This window comes from Carassius auratus, chromosome 17 (genome assembly GCF_003368295.1).
Source record: "Carassius auratus strain Wakin chromosome 17, ASM336829v1, whole genome shotgun sequence".
Taxonomy (NCBI): Eukaryota; Metazoa; Chordata; class Actinopteri; order Cypriniformes; family Cyprinidae; genus Carassius; species Carassius auratus.
The window spans coordinates 2,782,917-2,803,591 of record NC_039259.1 but is presented as its reverse complement, the minus strand read 5'-3'; the positions used below and the strand labels follow the sequence as shown (position 1 = coordinate 2,803,591).

At 42.8% G+C, this 20,675-nt stretch overlaps 1 protein-coding gene across 1 annotated transcript in view; it reads left to right on the top strand.

The window, feature by feature from the left end:
* The first annotated feature begins 1,425 nt into the window (after window positions 1–1,425).
* LOC113116976 (polypeptide N-acetylgalactosaminyltransferase 16) overlaps window positions 1,426–20,675 on the top strand; it is a 34,480-nt gene continuing 15,230 nt past the window's right edge. The window contains exons 1-4 of the mRNA XM_026285297.1: window positions 1,426–1,695; window positions 8,332–8,513; window positions 8,680–8,778; window positions 16,804–16,871. Coding sequence (XP_026141082.1) covers window positions 1,537–1,695; window positions 8,332–8,513; window positions 8,680–8,778; window positions 16,804–16,871 — 508 coding nt within the window. The 5' untranslated portion in view covers window positions 1,426–1,536. The remainder of the gene's footprint in view (window positions 1,696–8,331; window positions 8,514–8,679; window positions 8,779–16,803; window positions 16,872–20,675) is intronic.

The window sequence follows — 20,675 nt, the reverse complement described above, 5'->3', positions numbered from 1 at the left end:
ATCTGGAAAGCAGCTGCGGTACGTTATCAGATCTGTTGATGGGCTGGAATGATCTCACAGGAGAAAAGAGAGTGGTCTCGGACCGTCAGAGCTGTGGATGTGCACTGACCTGTAACCTGCACTGATTCAGACTGCAGAAGTGAAGAAGGGATCCTTCTGCGTTCAGCCTGGAGAACAAAACACTAATGAGCTGCTGGAGGAGAGAACTTTGAGAAGTGATGTACTTTAGAATAGAATAGAATAGAATAGAATAGAATGGAATCTGAAATCTTTATTGTCACATGATGGAAGCACTGGCTCTTGTTGTATTTACAAGTTGTATTTGTTGTATTTAAGGCTTTTTGCAGTTTTGGTTCAGATTTGTACAGTCATATTGATACAAATGCCATGTAACCTTTCATACATACATTTTTTTTTTTAATGAAATGAATACTTTTGTAGTAAGGACACATTAAATTAATCAAAAGATTTTTTATTTTCAAATAAATGCAGTTTATTTATTTTCTATTCGCAAGGAGTCCTGAAAAAAAAAAAGGAAAAAAAAAAAAACCTTGAGACAGCACATCTGTTTTCAACACTGATAATAATCAGAAATGTTTCTCGAGCAGTAAATCATCATATTTTCATGATTTCTGAAGATCATGTGACACTGAAGACTGGAGGAATGATGCTGAAAATACAGCTGCATATCACAGAAATACATTACATTAGAAACATTCAAATATGAAAAAACATTTTTGTCTTGGTGAAAATATTTCATTGAAACATTTAGCAAATCTTGAATTGTAGTGTTTATTTGAACTGCTGATCTGTTAAGCGTTATTGTTTGCTGATGTCATCAATATGCCTTTTATACAGGATAGTGTACAGTATATTTAATTTAACATAAAATTAACCTGATATTAGACGAAATAATTTTAGAATATGTTATAAATATAATGTTATCAATAAACTACAAAAGCATTCTGACTTACTATAGTCACTTTTCGAATGATAGCTATTTAAAGCTAAATTTGCAAAACTACCTTTTTACAACTTCAACTTCAATTTTTATTATTATTATTATTTTTATTTTATTTTTTTGGCAACAATGATACAAAATTGTGCTGTGAATGCCTTTTGAATGTCATTGTGTATGTCATGTTTAGCTTGACCTCTCTTGGTTGTCAATTACATGCATCTGAATCACCCACCATTTGTTAAAAAAGAAAAAAGAAGGTTCTGTTTAACGAGTTTAAATGATAATATCATGATAATGATATGCCAAAACACGTCAGTTTGTTTTAACACTGCAGTGTGGCGCTGATGATCTGTGCATGATCACAGTGCAGCGATGCGAGGAGAGGCGGGCTCTAGGACCTGAGTGAAACCAGCCACAGAGCCGCTCTCAGACCAGCGCCAGAGAGAGAGAGAGAGAGAGAGAGAGAGAGAGAGAGAGAGAGAGAGAGAGAGAGATCACTGCGCACGGCTTCATCATCATCATCATCATCCTCATCTCCGACAGCGCAGAACACACGGAGCTCAGAGCCGCTCAGGATGCGCAGGATTCGGGCCAACGCCATCCTCATCCTCACCGTGGCCTGGATCCTCGGCACCTTCTATTACCTGTGGCAGGACAGCAAACCTTCCTCATCCTCCTCGGGCTCCCAGCTGAAGAACCACGGCAGGCTGGAGGAGCGCACTCTTCCTCTGATCGTGAGTGACGAGGAGGATGATAATGATGATGATGATGATCACTGCTGTGATGCATGCGCCTTTCCATGTTCTGATGTGTGTGTGTGTGTGTGTCAGCGTGATGTCAGGTGAATGTAAGAGGCTTTTCCTTAATCCAGATGCAGGTGTGTGTGTGTGTGTGTGTGTGTGTGTGTGTTAGAGAGAGAGATCCATGTTTCCTTTGTTAGGATTTAACCTACTAAAAACCCTCGTAACCAATCCAATAGAAATCTCATTATCATGTGTTCTGGATTCACACTTAGGATTTCGATTCAAATGTGGAACTAGTTCTAACAGATTCTATTGAGTATTTGATTACAGATGCCAGCATTGCAAAAACTAGATCATGTAATTAAACAGAAAATGTTCAAACTTAACCCTGTGTAGCCTGACACATGAAATAATAATAGTCATAAATATCCACAGTTTTGAAACGACAAAATATAGATAAGACTGAGTTTGCATGTGTTTCTGGTTGAGGATCATATTTGACACATCGTGCTCATCTAGTCCGAATACGAAGGGGGAACAAAACGTTTCAGTTTTATTCAGAAGTACAAAAAAAAAGAAAAAAAAAAAAGTCATTTGGTGCAGATGTTAATATATTTATATGACCAAAAGTACGATGAAATCCTGATAGCCCGTTTATAATACTGATAGAACATTATATAAATATCATAAATATGTCGATTGTGTGCAACAGGTTTTTGATCATGTCGATCATTTAGAGGTCTTAGGAACTCAATACAGGAGGCTTTATTAATGTAAAATACTACCCAACCTGACTGAAGCGGTGTGGATATTGTTGAAAGATCTGCTTAACTCAGATTCATAATGAGAAGAAGTGAAATGAACAAGACAGGAATGATTGTGAGTCATCGGTGCTCTACATCTGTTTGTTGTTTGTTTTGCTCCTCACAGTTTGACTCCACATTCATCAGGTAGAGCTCAAACGCTCCACTTTTACTCCTCAGACGTCTGCTGGCATGCAAAAACAATGTGTAATATGCAAACTATCTTGTTTTGGATTCAAATGAGTCTCTACCTGCAAAATAGTCAGAGAATCAGTGCACTGAATGAAGCTCAAACATCAGGAGAGGTGTCCTGAGCTCCATGTTAACAGAGCATCAGTGTATAAAGCCCCAGAACACATCAGTGCTCTCTATCTAAACCTGAGCAGAAAACCACACGTCTGTCTAAACACATGGTGTCATGATAATAACACTACGTGACTGATTCCCCCTGATATACAGTCTGGAGAAGCTGACGCTATTGCTGAGAAATAGAGCCAGTCTGCTGATTTGAGCTGATTTCATAGAAAATTGCGTAGTGCATGATGGATAGTTTTTCTTCTGTGACTGTTTACAAAATCAGTGAGTGTATGATGCCAAAAGTTTCAAAATCTGTTCATGTGGCGTATTCCAGCCTTTTGGTCAAATGGACGCTTCATTGGCCAATTCCAACAGCAGTCTGAAGTCTCTGGGGTATATTTGTAGCAATAGACCACAATGCATCGTATGGGTCCAAATTATAGATTTTTTTCTTTTATGCCATAAATCGTTAGGATTAATTAAAAAATCATGTTCTATGAAGATATTTTGTACATTCTCTACCATAAGTATATCAAAACTTAATTTTTGTTTAGTAATATGAATTGCTAAGAACTTAATTTGGACAACTTTAAAGATGATTTTCTCAATATTTAGATTTTTCTGCTCCCTCAGATTCCAGATTTTCTAATAGTTGTATCTCAGCCAAATATTGTCCTCCTAACAAACCATACGTCAATGAAATATTATTTATTCAGCTTTCAGATGATGCATAAATCTCAATTTCAGAAAATTGACCCTTATGACTGATTCTGTGCTCCAGGGTCACATATTATCAACTTTAATGTGTTTGAGGGCTAATATATGGCTGATAAATATTTCTATGATATATTGTGTTTATTAATATTGGCTAATGCAGTTTAATTACAGCAACTGTGATGGACAGATATGTGCAGAAATTTAATAAAAAATATCTTCATACAAAATGTAAATTTGTTTTAACAAAAAACATTTTAAATTATTGGCCACAAATTTGTGATAATAATAATAATAATAATAATAATAATAATAATAATGTTGTCATTATTAGTTGATACAAAAATTGTAAAAATACTGAATAAACAAAAATATTACTATATTTCAAATAATGAAAATAACTATATTTTATAATGTAAAATTAAAAATGGAGTATTTAAGAAACATTATATAGTAGTAGTAATAGTAGTGACAATAATAAAATAAATTTATTTTACAGGACAATATTGCAATGCTAATTTGTATGGCTCTTTTCATTCATTCATTCACACACAGAAAAATATTAACTGACTTTACTATTTTTTTAGAGTAAGTGGTTACAATCAATTTATTCTAGCTACATTTAAATAAACACATTTAGTTGAATAGTTTTCAAATTTTTATTATTTAAATGTAGCTCAAATAAAATAGTATAATTTTTTTTCAGTGTAAAAAAGAATCAATTTTTTTTACTGATTATGGAAGTCCATTTCTGCCACAGGACATCACATGGAACAAGGTTATTACACATTTTTATATCTCACCTTTCTTCTAATACTGAGATGTAAGAATTGTGAGATATAAAATCAGAATGGCAAGATATAGTATTCTTTTATACAGTATTAAGATATGGAAGATGTAGAATATTTTTCATGGCACAAATAAGCTTCCATACTATAGTGAGTGAATAATGGGTTATTTTAAAGCCTGCAGTCTGATGCCATACGCTGCCATGCTGCATGATATTGGTCGATGTTGTAACCGAGCTAATGCCACTGTCACTGAATGCTGATCATCTCAAACATTAGATCATTTCTAATGAGCATTCATCTGTGCTGATGGTGATTGTCTACTGTAGCTCATGTGTAATCCGCTGTCCATTAGCTGCTGTGAAATCTGATCGACCCTTTGTATTCGTGCCTCTGTCTGTAGAATAAGATGAAATGATTGTCCGCTCTGCCATGAGCACTTTCACTCTATTAATGACAGAAGTGCATTTTCAAGTCCTGAAATAAAAGGATAGTCTGTGTGTTTAGAGATAAATTGGGTGCTTTATGACAGCGACGCAGTAATTCAGGCTTTTTATGGACATTGTTGCACAACGCACTTATTTATTTGCTCGGAGCTGATAGCAGATCCTGCCTTTACTGAGGCCAAAATATTCGCCTAATATTTCTTTATGTGCGGAACAAATACTGAAATATCAGGAAGTTACACTGGATTTATTAGATGTGCCTTTCATGCAAAACGGAGTGAGCAATATTTATGAGGATGAAGACTCGTCTTTTGAACCGAGCAGAATTCACAGGTTCACCTAATTGAGTTTCACAGACAAAAGAGGATGGATGGACGTTGGATGTCAATTGTTTGACGATTGCAGCACTGAAAAGAAGTGTGAGAAACTAAGAAGCTTTGAGAAAAAGACATAGCAGCAAGGTAGAGGAAGTAATATTAAATACTACTTATAGCAAGAACAATTAATGTTAGACACCATTTACACTTCTCATTGTTTAATCAGGCACAATGAGAAAAAACCCCAAACAGACATGGTTTTTCATTTGTGTTTGTGCAGCTAATTTAGCAGTTTTTTAACCCAATAGGTGAACGTAATTTCCCATATTTTATAAATGAAAAATATCTGAATGGTATTGTGATATGTGCATTTAGAAAACTGAATATATAGTAATAGAGAAAGTGCATTTGCTCACCCTGGTGCTGTTCTAATGCCACATGTGAGCACAGAAGGTGGTCATCCATAGAAGTAAACAGTGTCCAGCTTTGAAAAGAGTGCAAAATGAATGAAGTGACTGAATTGAGATTTTTAGGGGAACTATCCCTTTCAGAATAACAAACCACTGAAAATAATCAAGCAAGTCTTCGGTTGTTTTGATCAGCGCTAGTGACTTGATCTAAGAACATTTTTTACAGTGCACTGGAAAATGTTTTTGTGGCTTAGCTTGTCTCTTCACAGAGGCACAAATGGTTGCACTGTTGGATTATTTTCTACTTTTATTTACATTTGCGCTTGGCGTAGTAAGATGTGTTTGTTTCTTTACTCTGAATCGTCTGTTTCACGGCTCATGATTCATGTGACCAGCACTGAGGTCTGTGTGTGCAGTTTAGATGTCTTTGGTCTCATGAGTATCATGTGATGAAGCATTTCTCTCAGAGCAGAACTTCTATGAAAATACAGAACAATGTGAAGTTGTGTTTTTCCATTGAAATTTTACACTTTTACAATTTAACACTGTTTGTTACAGTATTTATCCATTTTTGATTATCCCCAGCTCTGGGCTTAAGTGATATGTTTAATAAAACACCATTAACCCTTTCAAGCCTAACCATATTATATTTGATGCACACATTCCCAATGCCTCGAAATGACTGACATGATCAAAATCTTCTGTCATCTGATTGAGAGTTTAGACTTTACTAGCAGGCAAAATGTCTTTTATTATAGTTCGTGCTTCATGTGTCTTTTCACTCTGAAATCTTTACAGATTGTTATAAATAATAACTTTGACATTTTTTGGTAATATTTCAAGATGAACACTTACTGGACTGAAGCAGCTTCGCTTTATTTGATTATCCAGACGTCATTTCTCTCAATAATCATTATATTGTATTGTCTGTTTTGATCATCAAACTAAGCATTTAAATATCATCTTATTAAGACATATTATTGGAAATATAGCATGATTGCTGATATTTATATAATTTTATTTTAGTATCCACTGACTATGATTTTTCATATGTCACTCTTAATCACAGGTTTTATAATATGATAGTACAATTATTTCCTGTTTATTATAGTATAATAATTAATCTCAGGGAGCAGTGTTGGGGCTCTGCATGAGACATACAGTATTGTTCAAAATAATAGCAGTACAATGTGACTAACCAGAATAATCAAGGTTTTTCGTATATTTTTTTATTGCTACGTGGCAAACAAGTTACCAGTAGGTTCAGTAGATTGTCAGAAAACAAATGAGACCCAGCATTCATGATATGCACGCTCTTAAGGCTGTGCAATTGGGCAATTCGTTGAATTAGTTGAAAGGGGTGTGTTCAAAAAAATAGCAGTGTGGCATTCAATCACTGAGGTCATCAATTTTGTGAAGAAACAGGTGTGAATCAGGTGGCCCCTATTTAAGGATGAAGCCAACACTTGTTAAACATGCATTAGAAAGCTGAGGAAAATGGGTCGTTCAAGACATTGTTCAGAAGAACAGCGTACTTTGATTAAAAAGTTGATTAGAGAGGGGAAAACCTATAAAGAGGTGCAAAAAATGATAGGCTGTTCAGCTAAAATGATCTCCAATGCCTTAAAATGGAGAGCAAAACCAGAGAGACGTGGAAGAAAACGGAAGACAACCATCAAAATGGATAGAAGAATAACCTGAATGGCAAAGGCTCAGCCAATGATCACCTCCAGGATGATCAAAGACAGTCTGGAGTTACCTGTAAGTACTGTGACAGTTAGAAGACGTCTGTGTGAAGCTAATCTATTTTCAAGAATCCCCCGCAAAGTCCCTCTGTTAAAAAAAAGGCATGTGCAGAAGAGGTTACAATTTGCCAAAGAACACATCAACTGGCCTAAAGAGAAATGGAGGAACATTTTGTGGACTGATGAGAGTAAAATTGTTCTTTTTGGGTCCAAGGGCCACAGGCAGTTTGTGAGACGACCCCCAAACTCTGAATTCAAGCCACAGTACACAGTGAAGACAGTGAAGCATGGAGGTGCAAGCATCATGATATGGGCATGTTTCTCCTACTATGGTGTTGGGCCTATTTATCGCATACCAGGGATCATGGATCAGTTTGCATATGTTAAAATACTTGAAGAGGTCATGTTGCCCTATGCTGAAGAGGACATGCCCTTGAAATGGTTGTTTCAACAAGACAATGACCCAAAACACACTAGTAAACGTGCAAAGTCTTGGTTCCAAACCAACAAAATTAATGTTATGGAGTGGCCAGCCCAATCTCCAGACCTTAATCCAATTGAGAACTTGTGGGGTGATATCAAAAATGCTGTTTCTGAAGCAAAACCAAGAAATGTGAATGAATTGTGGAATGTTGTTAAAGAATCATGGAGTGGAATAACAGCTGAGAGGTGCCACAAGTTGGTTGACTCCATGCCACACAGATGTCAAGCAGTTTTAAAAAACTGTGGTCATACAACTAAATATTAGTTTAGTGATTCACAGGATTGCTAAATCCCAGAAAAAAAATTGTTTGTACAAAATAGTTTTGAGTTTGTACAGTCAAAGGTAGACACTGCTATTTTTTTGAACACACCCCTTTCAACTAATTGCCCAATTGCACAGCCTTAAGAGCGTGCATATCATGAATGCTGGGTCTCATTTGTTTTCTGAGAATCTACTGAACCTACTGGTAACTTGTTTGCCACGTAGCAATAAAAAATATACTAAAAACCTTGATTATTCTGGTTAGTCACATTGTACTGCTATTATTTTGAACAATACTGTATATTTAACAGCATCATCAATGGATAATCCAGCATGTGTGTGTGTGTGTGTGTGTGTGTCAGGTGACTCATGCACCAAAGCTGGAGCAGCAGGGTCAGCTCTTGGGCCAGTTTGATGAAAAGGCTTTCCTGTCCAGTAAGCAGCTGAAGACAGGTGAGGATCCGTACAGAGAGCATGCGTTCAACCTGCAGGAGAGCGACCGGCTGGGCAGCGAGCGCACCATCAGAGACACACGCCACTATCGGTAAGATAGCGTTCAGCTAGCAGCAGCAGCGTAGTTCTTTCAGTTCTGTTTAGCATTCATTGCTGGTGATCTACAGTCGATTTCACATTTGTCCTGCCATAGTGTGCTCACTGCTCAGCCATGACAAAGGAAGCCCTTACTCGCCATGTGTTTGCTGCATTCACAGATGTGCCTCCATGACTTTTGACCCTGACCTGCCGCCCACCAGCATCATCATCACTTTCCACAATGAGGCGCGCTCCACCCTGCTGCGCACTATTAAAAGGTACCAGGCCACACTGCACTGAGTTTTCCAGAGCTGTACTGGACCCACTGACACTCAGCGAGAACCTTTCTGATTTAGCCCAAATGAATGTATCTCCTGCTTGAATAAAAACAGTTCATATACTTTAGATCCATTTTCAGGTTTCAGTTTTCACGTAGCTCAAATTGGCTTTTTATGTAGTAATTTTTTTTTTTTAAATAACTGGAGATGCACAGAGAAACATTAGTGATCAAAAAGCACAGACACAGTCTTTCTCGCGGCTGGCCTTATTGCATATGCATTTGTAGGAGTTTTCTGTTCAGACACAAAATTTATAGAAGGAGAGTATTCAAATAAAACTCGCTAGGTGATTTACTATGGTACTGGTATTTGCACCATTATTTATCATGCAAAAAAGCATGCCTTAACTCAACTTGTGCTGTGTTGTTAGTAGATTACAGGTTACACATTAGTTTGTGACCCTATGGATGTTTGCTCTGCTCTTGGTAGATTATGTTGGTTTTTATGGAAATGGCCTTGCTGCTTTCCAGTTTTTTCATTTGTAGATCACCCGCAGAATTTTCCACACCCCTCTGTACTTTTATGGGTTTTTGGTCTCATGTGAATTTACCCTGTTTTGTAAAGTGACACAGTGTGCTGTTCAAGGCTGATAGTGTGGTGAGAGTATATATTATACATTGCCATGTTCAAATCATGTTTCATCAATGTTTTGAGGACATGGTGAAGTTTCAGACTGAAACTTTGACATTAAGTTGCAGTAAATCTGTGTTTAAATCTGAAACATGCTTCCACAATTCTATGTTATTGTGATAGTGTCACGTTGTCTAGTCTCTGTTTCCCTGGGTGTCCACTAGTGGCTCACTTCCCCTTAGGCACTTCACCGTAGGCACTAGAATTCCTCTAGTCTTGTCCTGTCATCACAGTATTGCACTCCTGTTAATTTCACCAGGTGCAGTCACAATATTGTCATTAGCCTCCCTATAACTACCAGTCTTTTCCTGTTGTTTGTATGGAGTCCTTACCCTTCGTGTATGCAGCATTCTCGTCCCAGAGATTCTTCCTGTCTGCTCGTCCTCCGAGTCCTCTCGTATTCCGAGTCCCTTTTCCTGTCCCTTTCCTTTGTTTGTTTTGTTTTGGACTGATTGTTTGTTTTTGACCTTGGCTTGATGACTACGATTTGGATTATCCCTCATTAAAGACATCTGCATTTGGATATCTCTATGTCCCTGTGTCTCTCTGGTGCACGATCGTCACAGAAGGACTCCATCCAACAGATCCAGCGGTATGTCCTTTCATGTCTCCTCCCCAGCCAGTATGGTGGAGCGGAGGGCTAAATACTTTAAGTTAACCACCTTCCGCCAAGAGGGCAATGATGTGGGTGGCATGGCACTGGTGTTCTGGTCCCTGGCCAAGGGCATGGGATATAATGATGCCGCCCTTAAGGACTATTTTAATACTGGGCTGGATGACCCGGTTCCTCAGAAGGAACTGGCTCAATTGGACACATTCGGGTTCTGGGAATTTGTGTGCTACTTAGAGCATCGGCTTCCGTGGGATGCCCCAGCCACTCCTGTCTCTTCCGGTGGGATGGCCGCGCCACAGCCCAGCGCCACGATGCAAGATGGCCGCCAGCCCAGGGCCACCGTCCAAGATGGCCTCCGGCCCAATGACACTGACCAAAATGGCCGCTGGTCCAGCGACACGGCCCAAGATGGCTGCCGGTCCAGAGTCAGGGTTAGTCACCATTGACCCTCCAGAGTCGATTCAGATTCCAGTTGACCCTCCAGAGTTGAGTCAGAATCCGGTTGACCCTCCAGATTCGAGTCATATTCCCGTTGACCCTCCAGAGTCGAGTCATATTCCTGTTGACACTCCAGAGTTGAGTCAGGTTCCTGTTGACCTTCCAGAGTTGAGTCAGGTTCCTGTTGAACTTCCAGAGTCGAGTCAGGTGCTCGTGGACCCTCCAGAGTCGAGTCAGGTGCTCGTGGACCCTCCAGAGTCGAGGTCAGGTGCTCGTGGACCCTCCAGAGTCGAGGTCAGGTGCTGGTGGACCCTCCAGAGTCGAGGTCAGGTGCTCGTGGACCCTCCAGAGTCGAGTCAGGTGCTCGTGGATCCTCCAGAGTCAGGATTAGTCACCGTTGACCCTCCAGAGTCAGGGTTAGTCACCTTTGACCTTCCATAGTCAGGGTTAGTCACCTTTGACCTTCCAGAGTCAGGACTAGTCACCTTTGACCTTCCAGAGTCAGGGCTGGTTACCGTGGACTTTCCAGAGTCAAGTCAAGTCACTGGTGATCTTCAAGGACAGAGTCAAGTCACCGGTGATCATCAAGGACAGAGTCAAGTCACTGGTGATCTTCAAGGACAGAGTCAAGTCACCAGTGATCATCAAGGACAGAGTCAAGTCACCGGTGATCATCAAGGACAGAGTCAAGTCACTGGTGATCTTCAAGGACAGAGTCAAGTCACCGGTGATCTTCATGAACAAAGGCAAGTCACCATTGATCTTCATGAACAAAGGCAAGTCACCATTGATCTTCATGAACAAGGAAATACCATGGGAGTACCAGAGTCTCGTCATTTCTCTGTGGATCTACCAGAGTCTCTCCATGTATCTGATGATCTACCAGAGTCTCTCCTCGCTTCTGTGGAACTTCCAGAGCCTCGTCACATCTCAGTTGAACTCCCTGAGCACCCGACTGATCCTGCTGTGGCCACGGAGGCTACCTTTAACTTGTTCATGTTTTTTGTTTCAGACTTGTCCAACCAGACTTATTCTCCTGTTTATTCGGCCACATGGAGGTGGTGGTCTTCTGCTCCGCCCTGGGGGGTGTCGGTTTCGGCCGCACGAATGTGGTGGTCTTCTGCTCCGCCCTGGGGGGGGTGTCTGCTTTGGACACACGGATGTCGTGGTCTTCTGCTCCGCCCTGGGGGGGGGGGGGGGGCGTCTGCTTCGGCCGCATGGATGTGGTGGTCTTCTGTTCCGCCCTGGTGGGCGTCACGTGATGTCCTTTGGACTTGTGTTTTTGTGTTTTGTTTTTTTGTCTGTCTTCCTCCTATTTACCTGGCCCTCCGTCCCTCCCCCTGATCCTCCGCTGGTCCAGCTCCCTCCGGGATTTCTTGTCTGTGTCTTTCGTTCTGTTTCTCTCTAAGGACCTGGCCCTCCATCCCTCCCCCTGGTCCTCCGCCACTCCACCTCCTTCCTGGTCTCTTTGTGTCTTTGGTTTTCCCTTGGGTTCGGGTGGAGCATCTGGCAGCTGCTCCGTGGAGGAGGGGGTAATGTCAAGCTGTCTAGTCTCTGTTTCCCTGGGTGTCCACTAGTGGGCTCACTTCCCCGCCAAGAGGGCAATGATGTGGGTGGCATGGCACTGGTGTTCTGGTCCCTGGCCAAGGGCATGGGATATAATGATGCCGCCCTTAAGGACTATTTTAATACTGGGCTGGATGACCCGGTTCCTCAGAAGGAACTGGCTCAATTGGACACATTCGGGTTCTGGGAATTTGTGTGCTACTTAGAGCATCGGCTTCCGTGGGATGCCCCAGCCACTCCTGTCTCTTCCGGTGGGATGGCCGCCAGCCCAGCGCCACTGCACAAGAAGTCCTGTCTCTTCCGTGGGATGCCCCAGCCACTCCTGTCTCTTCCGGTGGGATGGCCGCCAGCCCAGCGCCACTGCACAAGAAGTCTGCCAGCCCAGCGTCACAGCACAAGGTGGTCATCAGTCCAGCGCCACTGCTTAAGATGGCCGTGGAGCCCAGTGTCACAACACAAGGTGGTCGTCAGTCCAGCGCCACTCCCCAAGATGGCCACCAGCCCAGCGCCACGATGCAAGATGGCCACCAGCCCAGGGCCACCGTCCAAGATGGCCTCCGGCCCAATGACACTGACCAAAATGGCCGCTGGTCCAGCGACACGGCCCAAGATGGCTGCCGGTCCAGAGTCAGGGTTAGTCACCATTGACTCTCCAGAGTCGATTCAGATTCCAGTTGACCCTCCAGAGTTGAGTCAGAATCCGGTTGACCCACCAGATTCGAGTCATATTCCCGTTGACCCTCCAGAGTCGAGTCATATTCCTGTTGACACTCCAGAGTTGAGTCAAGTTCCAGTTGACCTTCCAGAGTCAAGTCAGGTTCCTGTTGACCTTCCAGAGTTGAGTCAGGTTCCTGTTGAACTTCCAGAGACGAGTCAGGTGCTCGTGGACCCTCCAGAGTCGAGTCAGGTGCTCGTGGACCCTCCAGAGTCGAGGTCAGGTGCTCGTGGACCCTCCAGAGTCGAGGTCAGGTGCTGGTGGACCCTCCAGAGTCGAGGTCAGGTGCTTGTGGACCCTCCAGAGTCGAGTCAGGTGCTCGTGGATCCTCCAGAGTCAGGATTAGTCACCGTTGACCCTCCAGAGTCAGGGTTAGTCACCTTTGACCTTCCATAGTCAGGGTTAGTCACCTTTGACCTTCCAGAGTCAGGACTAGTCACCTTTGACCTTCCAGAGTCAGGGCTGGTTACCGTGGACTTTCCAGAGTCAAGTCAAGTCACTGGTGATCTTCAAGGACAGAGTCAAGTCACCGGTGATCATCAAGGACAGAGTCAAGTCACTGGTGATCTTCAAGGACAGAGTCAAGTCACCGGTGATCATCAAGGACAGAGTCAAGTCACCGGTGATCATCAAGGACAGAGTCAAGTCACTGGTGATCATCAAGGACAGAGTCAAGTCACCGGTGATCTTCATGAACAAAGGCAAGTCACCATTGATCTTCATGAACAAAGGCAAGTCACCATTGATCTTCATGAACAAGGAAATACCATGGGAGTACCAGAGTCTCGTCATTTCTCTGTGGATCTACCAGAGTCTCTCCATGTATCTGATGATCTACCAGAGTCTCTCCTCGCTTCTGCGGAACTTCCAGAGCCTCGTCACATCTCAGTTGAACTCCCTGAGCACCCGACTGATCCTGCTGTGGCCACGGAGGCTACCTTTAACTTGTTCATGTTTTTGTTTCAGACTTGTCCAACCAGACTTATTCTCCTGTTTATTCGGCCACATGGAGGTGGTGGTCTTCTGCTCCGCCCTGGGGGGTGTCGGTTTCGGCCGCACGAATGTGGTGGTCTTCTGCTCCGCCCTGGGGGGGGTGTCTGCTTTGGACACACGGATGTCGTGGTCTTCTGCTCCGCCCTGGGGGGGGGGGGGGGCGTCTGCTTCGGCCGCATGGATGTGGTGGTCTTCTGTTCCGCCCTGGTGGGCGTCACGTGATGTCCTTTGGACTTGTGTTTTCGTGTTTTGTTTTTTTAACTGTCTTCCGCCTATTTACCTGGCCCTCCGTCCCTCCCCCTGATCCTCCGCTGGTCCAGCTCCCTCCGGGGTTTCTTGTCTGTGTCTTTCGTTCTGTTTCTCTCTAAGGACCTGGCCCTCCATCCCTCCCCCTGGTCCTCCGCCACTCCACCTCCTTCCTGGTCTCTTTGTGTCTTTGGTTTTCCCTTGGGTTCGGGTGGAGCATCTGGCAGCTGCTCCGTGGAGGAGGGGGTAATGTCAAGCTGTCTAGTCTCTGTTTCCCTGGGTGTCCACTAGTGGGCTCACTTCCCCTTAGGCACTTCACCGTAGGCACTAGAATTCCTCTAGTCTTGTCCTGTCATCACAGTATTGCACTCCTGTTAATTGCACCAGGTGCAGTCACTTTATTGTCATTAGCCTCTCTATAACTACCAGTCTTTTCCTGTTGTTTGTATGGAGTCCTTACCCTTCGTGTATGCAGCATTCTCGTCCCCCCGAGATTCTTCCTGTCTGCTCGTCCTCCGAGTCCTCTCATATTCCGAGTCCCTTTTCCTGTCCCTTTTCTTTGTTTGTTTTGTTTTGGACTGATTGTTTGGTTTTGACCTTGGCTTGTTGGCTACGATTTGGATCTCCCTGTGTCTCTCTGGTGCACGATTGTCACAGATAGTCAAGGTCCCTTGTGAAAATGAAGTGTGTTAAAATTTTCCCAATGTGCACTTGTAGTGTACTTCATATCTTAAAAAATATATCCAAAGTTCTGTTAGGAAAAACTGTAGATGGCACAGTCTGAAAGGATGAGCTCTTATGAGCTCATTGCTCAACATTCAAATAGTTGGTTGTAGCAGTTTGCAGTGTGCTTCAGAAACCCTCCACCTTCCCCAGCTCCTCCTGTGTAGATCTGCTAAAAAGATTTATGTATTTGGGGTAGAGGTCTGCAAGCCCGACAGGTCCCCGCTGAGTCCATTCACACCAGGCTCGGGCCATTCTTTTTTTTTACAGAACGGGCTCAGGTCAGACTCGGGCTTATTTAGCTAATCTCCTTATATTGTGCCCATATACACGCATAGCATACATAAGCTACTGTGTGAAATATGGTTATACTAAGCTTTGCATATGCAATAGCCTATGCAATGCAAATGCACGTGTTTACATAAAAGTGACAGTTGACCATGCAGAGCATCAGGGAGAAGTTGTAGCTTAGAAAGTTACTAAAAGTTCCCAATGCTTCTGGAAAAACTGCATTTTGGAACAGTTTTGATTTGATAACCATGGCATACAGAGAGTCAGTTGGTCATGTGCAGTGCAAAAAACACACACAAGCCCCAGCAAAAGTAATTACCATGGACGTTGTTTGGGGGGGGGGGGTAGTAAGTAAAACTTAAGTAAAACATAACTTATTAATAAATGTTTTTTGAGTCTGTGAATTCCTGGTCCACCATCACCTCACTGGATGCACCTTTAGATTTAGTACATTTAGTACATTTACATTTAGTTTTAAAGGAGTAGTTTAAAGTTGTCTGTAGATGGATTAAGCTGTCTGTGAGGCAAGTATTCGCTGATATTCCATCCATCATTGTGAAGCGCTCCTGGCTGAAATGGCAGAAAGCGCATCCTGTAGGCTAATGTGTCCTTTATTTTATAAAAGCACTACGTTTTGTTGATATCAGAGCATGTGAGCAAACCGCTCCACTACGTTTTCTGCTCTATGGACATGCGCTCCACTCAGTTGCTCAACCGCCCAAGCAAGCACTCCGTTAATATTCCGCTCACACTCGCCGTAATCCAGTTTCCGCTCAGATCCCGCTCCGACATAAAATTTCTCTAGTAGGCCTAATTGTGTACTGTTTGTACCGAAATTCTTGGATAATTGTCTAAAATTATGCATGCTGATAAATAGCAATTATCATGTTTCAAAATGAAATTCTTACATTCTTCTTAATTTTATTAATTGTATTAATTAAAATGTACTTCAGAAAGGTGCTCAGCGGTCTTAAGGAAATATTATCACTCTGCTTCGCTCACATGCTCTGGTTGATATTGTGAGTGCACATAAATAAAAGTAGACCCTTTACAGTTCCAATTGATGTATACCTTTACCTGTCTGAGCAAAAATGAAGGCGCAAGCACCTCCGTGTCCTGTAAAGTGTGTTTTTGCTCTCTACAATTAGATATGCTTCTAATAGAACACATTTATATAGGTTAAAGTTTTAAACTAACATTGTGATATGCTTGAACTGTTTTTTATCTATAGATTTTATTCTAGGCAAGTCATGATGATTTGAGAAGGCTAAATTGATCAAACATATGATCAGCTCACTGTGTGTCGCTGGCCACTTGGTCATTACTTCAAAAAAACAAACACTTACATTTAATGAACAAATACTCCAAACATTTTTCTAAATTAATTGAATTAAAAAAAATTATAATAATAAAAATATAATCACTTTGACATTATATACAAAACTGAACTATTTTAGCTAAAACAGTAGAATAAGCTGTTTTGGGAGAAGGTGGGAACAAAGAGATTCAGACAAATTCGTACGAATAAGTCACCTCGTAAAATATGTACGAATTGGTCATGAGATAGCGTTGCCATGTAACCATTTTCATTTGAATATATATATATATATATATATATATATATATATATATATATATATATATATATATATATATATATATATATATATATATATGATTTTTTTTTGTACCACACATTCTATACCTTAGCTTTACTATAGTGCATTTATCTCTGTTGTTTTTGTTTCAGTGTACTGATGAGAAGTCCTCCTCACTTGATACAGGAAATTATTCTTGTGGACGACTTTAGCTCTGACCGTAAGTAGAGCTTCACGTCATAGCATCACACACACACACACACACACACACACACACACACACACACACACACACACACACACACACACACACACATGAAAGCAGTGAATAATGACAAAGTGTTTCCTGCGTGTGTATGTGCTCATATTTGACCTTTGAGGACTCGTTAGCTGTGGAGGTTGTTGTAAATATTGCTCATTCTCTGTACAAATCAATGAGCCAAGACTGAGCCCGGCCCAGCTGTTGCCACGGTGAGGAAACAAACGGCACAAGACATGTAGCTCTGCTGTGATTAATGTTGTGGAGCGCTAAAGAGAGACAGGATTTTTCCTTTACAGAGATCATGTGTTGGTCTCAGGCGGAGCTGGTGCTCTCCTTCTTTTGGCATGGAGCACACATGCAGTCATGCACCTCACAAAACACACACACACACACACAGGCTGACTGCTCTGCCATTGCCAAAGGTGCTTCAAGGGTTCAAGTCTTATTAATTTCAGGTTTCTGAACTAAAATACTGAAAGACTCTTTATGAGCCAGTTCAATTCTGCATATCTAGAATATGGTGTTGTTATTGTTAGTTTTTTTTATAATACTACAACACACTGAAATACAAATAACATCTGCTGCTACTGTATGTGCACTGAGCCATCCTTTAAATATAACTGGACTTAAACTCAAAAAACGAAAAAGATCCTCTAGCCTCAGACATGGCCAAAGATAAGAAGTTGTGTGTTTACTTCAAAGATAGTTCATGTAAGGTTCAGCTACACTCAGGCCATTGTAGTCGGTATCTTGAACTCAATTGTTTATTCAGGGCTGTCGGCCGAACGGAAAGCTCATCAATAATTTAAATGAGCTTTCAGTTTGTTGCTGAATGAACTACAACACACGCCAGGTTTTATGTCCAATACTTTGCTTGATTTATAGAGCAGATTGTTGATCTGAATGTTTTAATCACTGACTAAAATTACCTGGCACAAGTGCAATTAAAATACATTTTCTGCTAATTACAATAGCTGATTATTAATAGTTAGTAAGGTAGTTGTTAAGTTTAGGTATTTAGTAGTTGAATTGTCACATTTATGTTCTGGTTCATGTTTTCCTGAGTTCCAGTAGGTTCTGTGGTTTTTGATGAATAACTCCACACCTGTGTCTGTTTCTCTCTGATTGCCCTCTCGTATTATCTGAGCCATGTGTTTGTTACGGGTTGCTGGTATGTGATGAAGGGCGCACGAGGAAGACCATATACAAAAGGGTACTTTTAATAATCGCAGGAGAATAAGGGCACATCCAACATACAATACATAAACGTAGGATACAACATTAATCACGGACAAGGAGGAACTCAAAAGACAAGGTATTTAAACACGAGGGAGAAATCAGGTGAATGGAGACAGGTGGGGATTAATCAACTCAACCAAACAAGAACAGGAAAATGACCAAATAAGGAAACTGAAAGTCACTGAATGTAACAGTTCGCCCCCTCCCTGAACGGTGCGTCCTCGCACCGCAAGAGGAATACCAGCGGAGGGAGGGTGGGGGTTTTGGAGGCAGGCGTGGGGCAGGCAAAGAGGGAGCAAGGAGCTTGGAACCTGGGCAGAGTAGGAGGTGCCAGATGGTGCTCCAGAGACCAGCCAGGATGAAGATCCATGGTGTAGTCGACAACGGGAGGAGCCATGGTGGAGGAGGAGCCGACGACACCAGGGGGCCAACAGAAGGAGACTGAGCCAGTGGGTGAGGACCCCATGATGGAGCAGAGCAGCCACAGAGCCAGGGTGACACAGAGGGTCCGGAAGTCCAAGGCAGCGCTGAAGGCACCAGTGACTGAGGCAGGGCTCCGGAAGCCCCCTGCGGAGTCGGAGCGATGGAGGGGGAGCCGGAGGGAAGGAGGAGCCTGAGAGAGCCAGAGGGATGGAGTGACAAGTGAAGCCATAGGAGTGGAGTCCCGAGGCAGCAGATGATCGAAAACTGACCAAGGTGGAGCCGGAGGGACGAGGGAGCCCAGTGAAGCAGGTGGGATGACGGGCCATGGTGAAGACGAGGGAGCAGGGTGCCAAGGCGGAGCCGCAGGGTCGAAGGACCGAGGTGGAGCCCAGGGCTCGGAGGCTGGAGGCGGAGACAGGGAATCCACACGCCAAGGTGGAGCTGGAGACTGGAAGTCCCACGGCAAACAATCGCGCCCCGATGGTGCTGACTGAGGGTGAGCTGCGGGACTGACTGGCCCCAGCAGAGATGAGGTCGAGGAACTGGCTGGTCTAGGAGGAGATGAGAGCGGGAGGATCAGGGCTGGACAGAGCCAGCAGAGAAACAGGAGATACAGGACTGGACTGAACCTGCGAAATTGGAGCAGAGGAACTGGCAGTTCTAGGAGGAGGCGGGAGAGGGAGGCTGGGAGGGAATACAGGAGGATCAGGGCTGGACGGAACCAGTGGAGACACAGGAGATTCAGGGTTTACCTCCACAAACCAGTCTATAAGGTCCTCCATATAATTCCCAGAAACCGAATGCAGCTCACCCTCAGTCGCAGAAGTGTGGGCAGGGCATTCCTTTATGCTCTCGATCTCCACTAATACTCCCATGACGCAAGGTGTTGCCGGCTCAAACACCTGGTCATTCGCACTCTCTAGTCCTTGTTCTCAGACAATGACAGGCTCGGGCTCTGCGGCTGCGGTGGGCTCTGGCTGTATCTCTGTGCAGCGGGATGGCGGCTGGCTGGTCTCTGGTTTGGGAGTGGGGCTGGAGATATCCTCTTCAGTGGTGCAGATGGTAAACGAAGATCCATTTTCCTCCAGCACCCACTCCATGAAGGCTGCGAAATCCTCTCTGGGACTGTTTGCTGGCAGGCATGCCTTACACTGCTCGCTCAGGCCGGTGTATTAGAAGTTAGAGAGCGAGCGGTCAGGGAAGTGGGTAAGGCACACCAGATCTAGAAAGTCCCTGGTATGGTCCTCTTGCAAACGGTCCAGTTGCTCCAGGCATAGGAGTTGGACTGCTGGGATTGCCATTCCGGGAGAGGGAAAACAAAACAAAAAATAAAAATGCCGCTAAATAAACTGTTTGGTCCGTGATTCTGTTATGGGTTGCTGGTATGTGATGAAGGCCGCACGAGGAAGATAATATACAAAAGGATACTTTAAATAATCGCAGGAGAATAAGGGCACATCCAACATACAATACATAAACATAGGATACAACATCTCTAATCACGGACAAGGAGGAACTCAAAAGACAAGGTATTTAAACACGAGGGAGAAATCAGGTGAATGGAGACAGGTGGGGATTAATCAATTCAACCAAACAAGAACAGGAAAATGACCAAATAAGGAAACTGAAAGTCACTGAATGTAACAGTGTTTTGCCCAGCTCTTGTTCCAGCATTGATACTGATTTATGCTTATCTCCTTTTTTCTCTTGCCTGTGGATTTATTAAAGGGTTTTCCAATAAGCCAATACTCCGGTGATCAGCAACTAGTTAATAGTGAGAATGGATCCCTACACTAAAGAGTTACTGCTTTTTATTTTATTTGTTTTTATAATAATAAGTTAGTTACAAGCATACAAGCCTGGTGAATATGTGACATTTACTAAATATTTGCAATTTAAAAAAAAACAAATCATACATACAAAGCAACTTTTGGCCTGCCATTGGTGAAGCCAAAGCAATGAAAGCTCCATGCAGCAGATGGGAGATGTTGTTGTGTGTGTTTGTGAAGAAGTGTGTCGGCTCGCAGCGGTCCTGACAGGGTTTACAGCTTCTGCAGATGAGATTCAGTGTTCAGAAGGGTAAAGCAGGATTTCCACTGC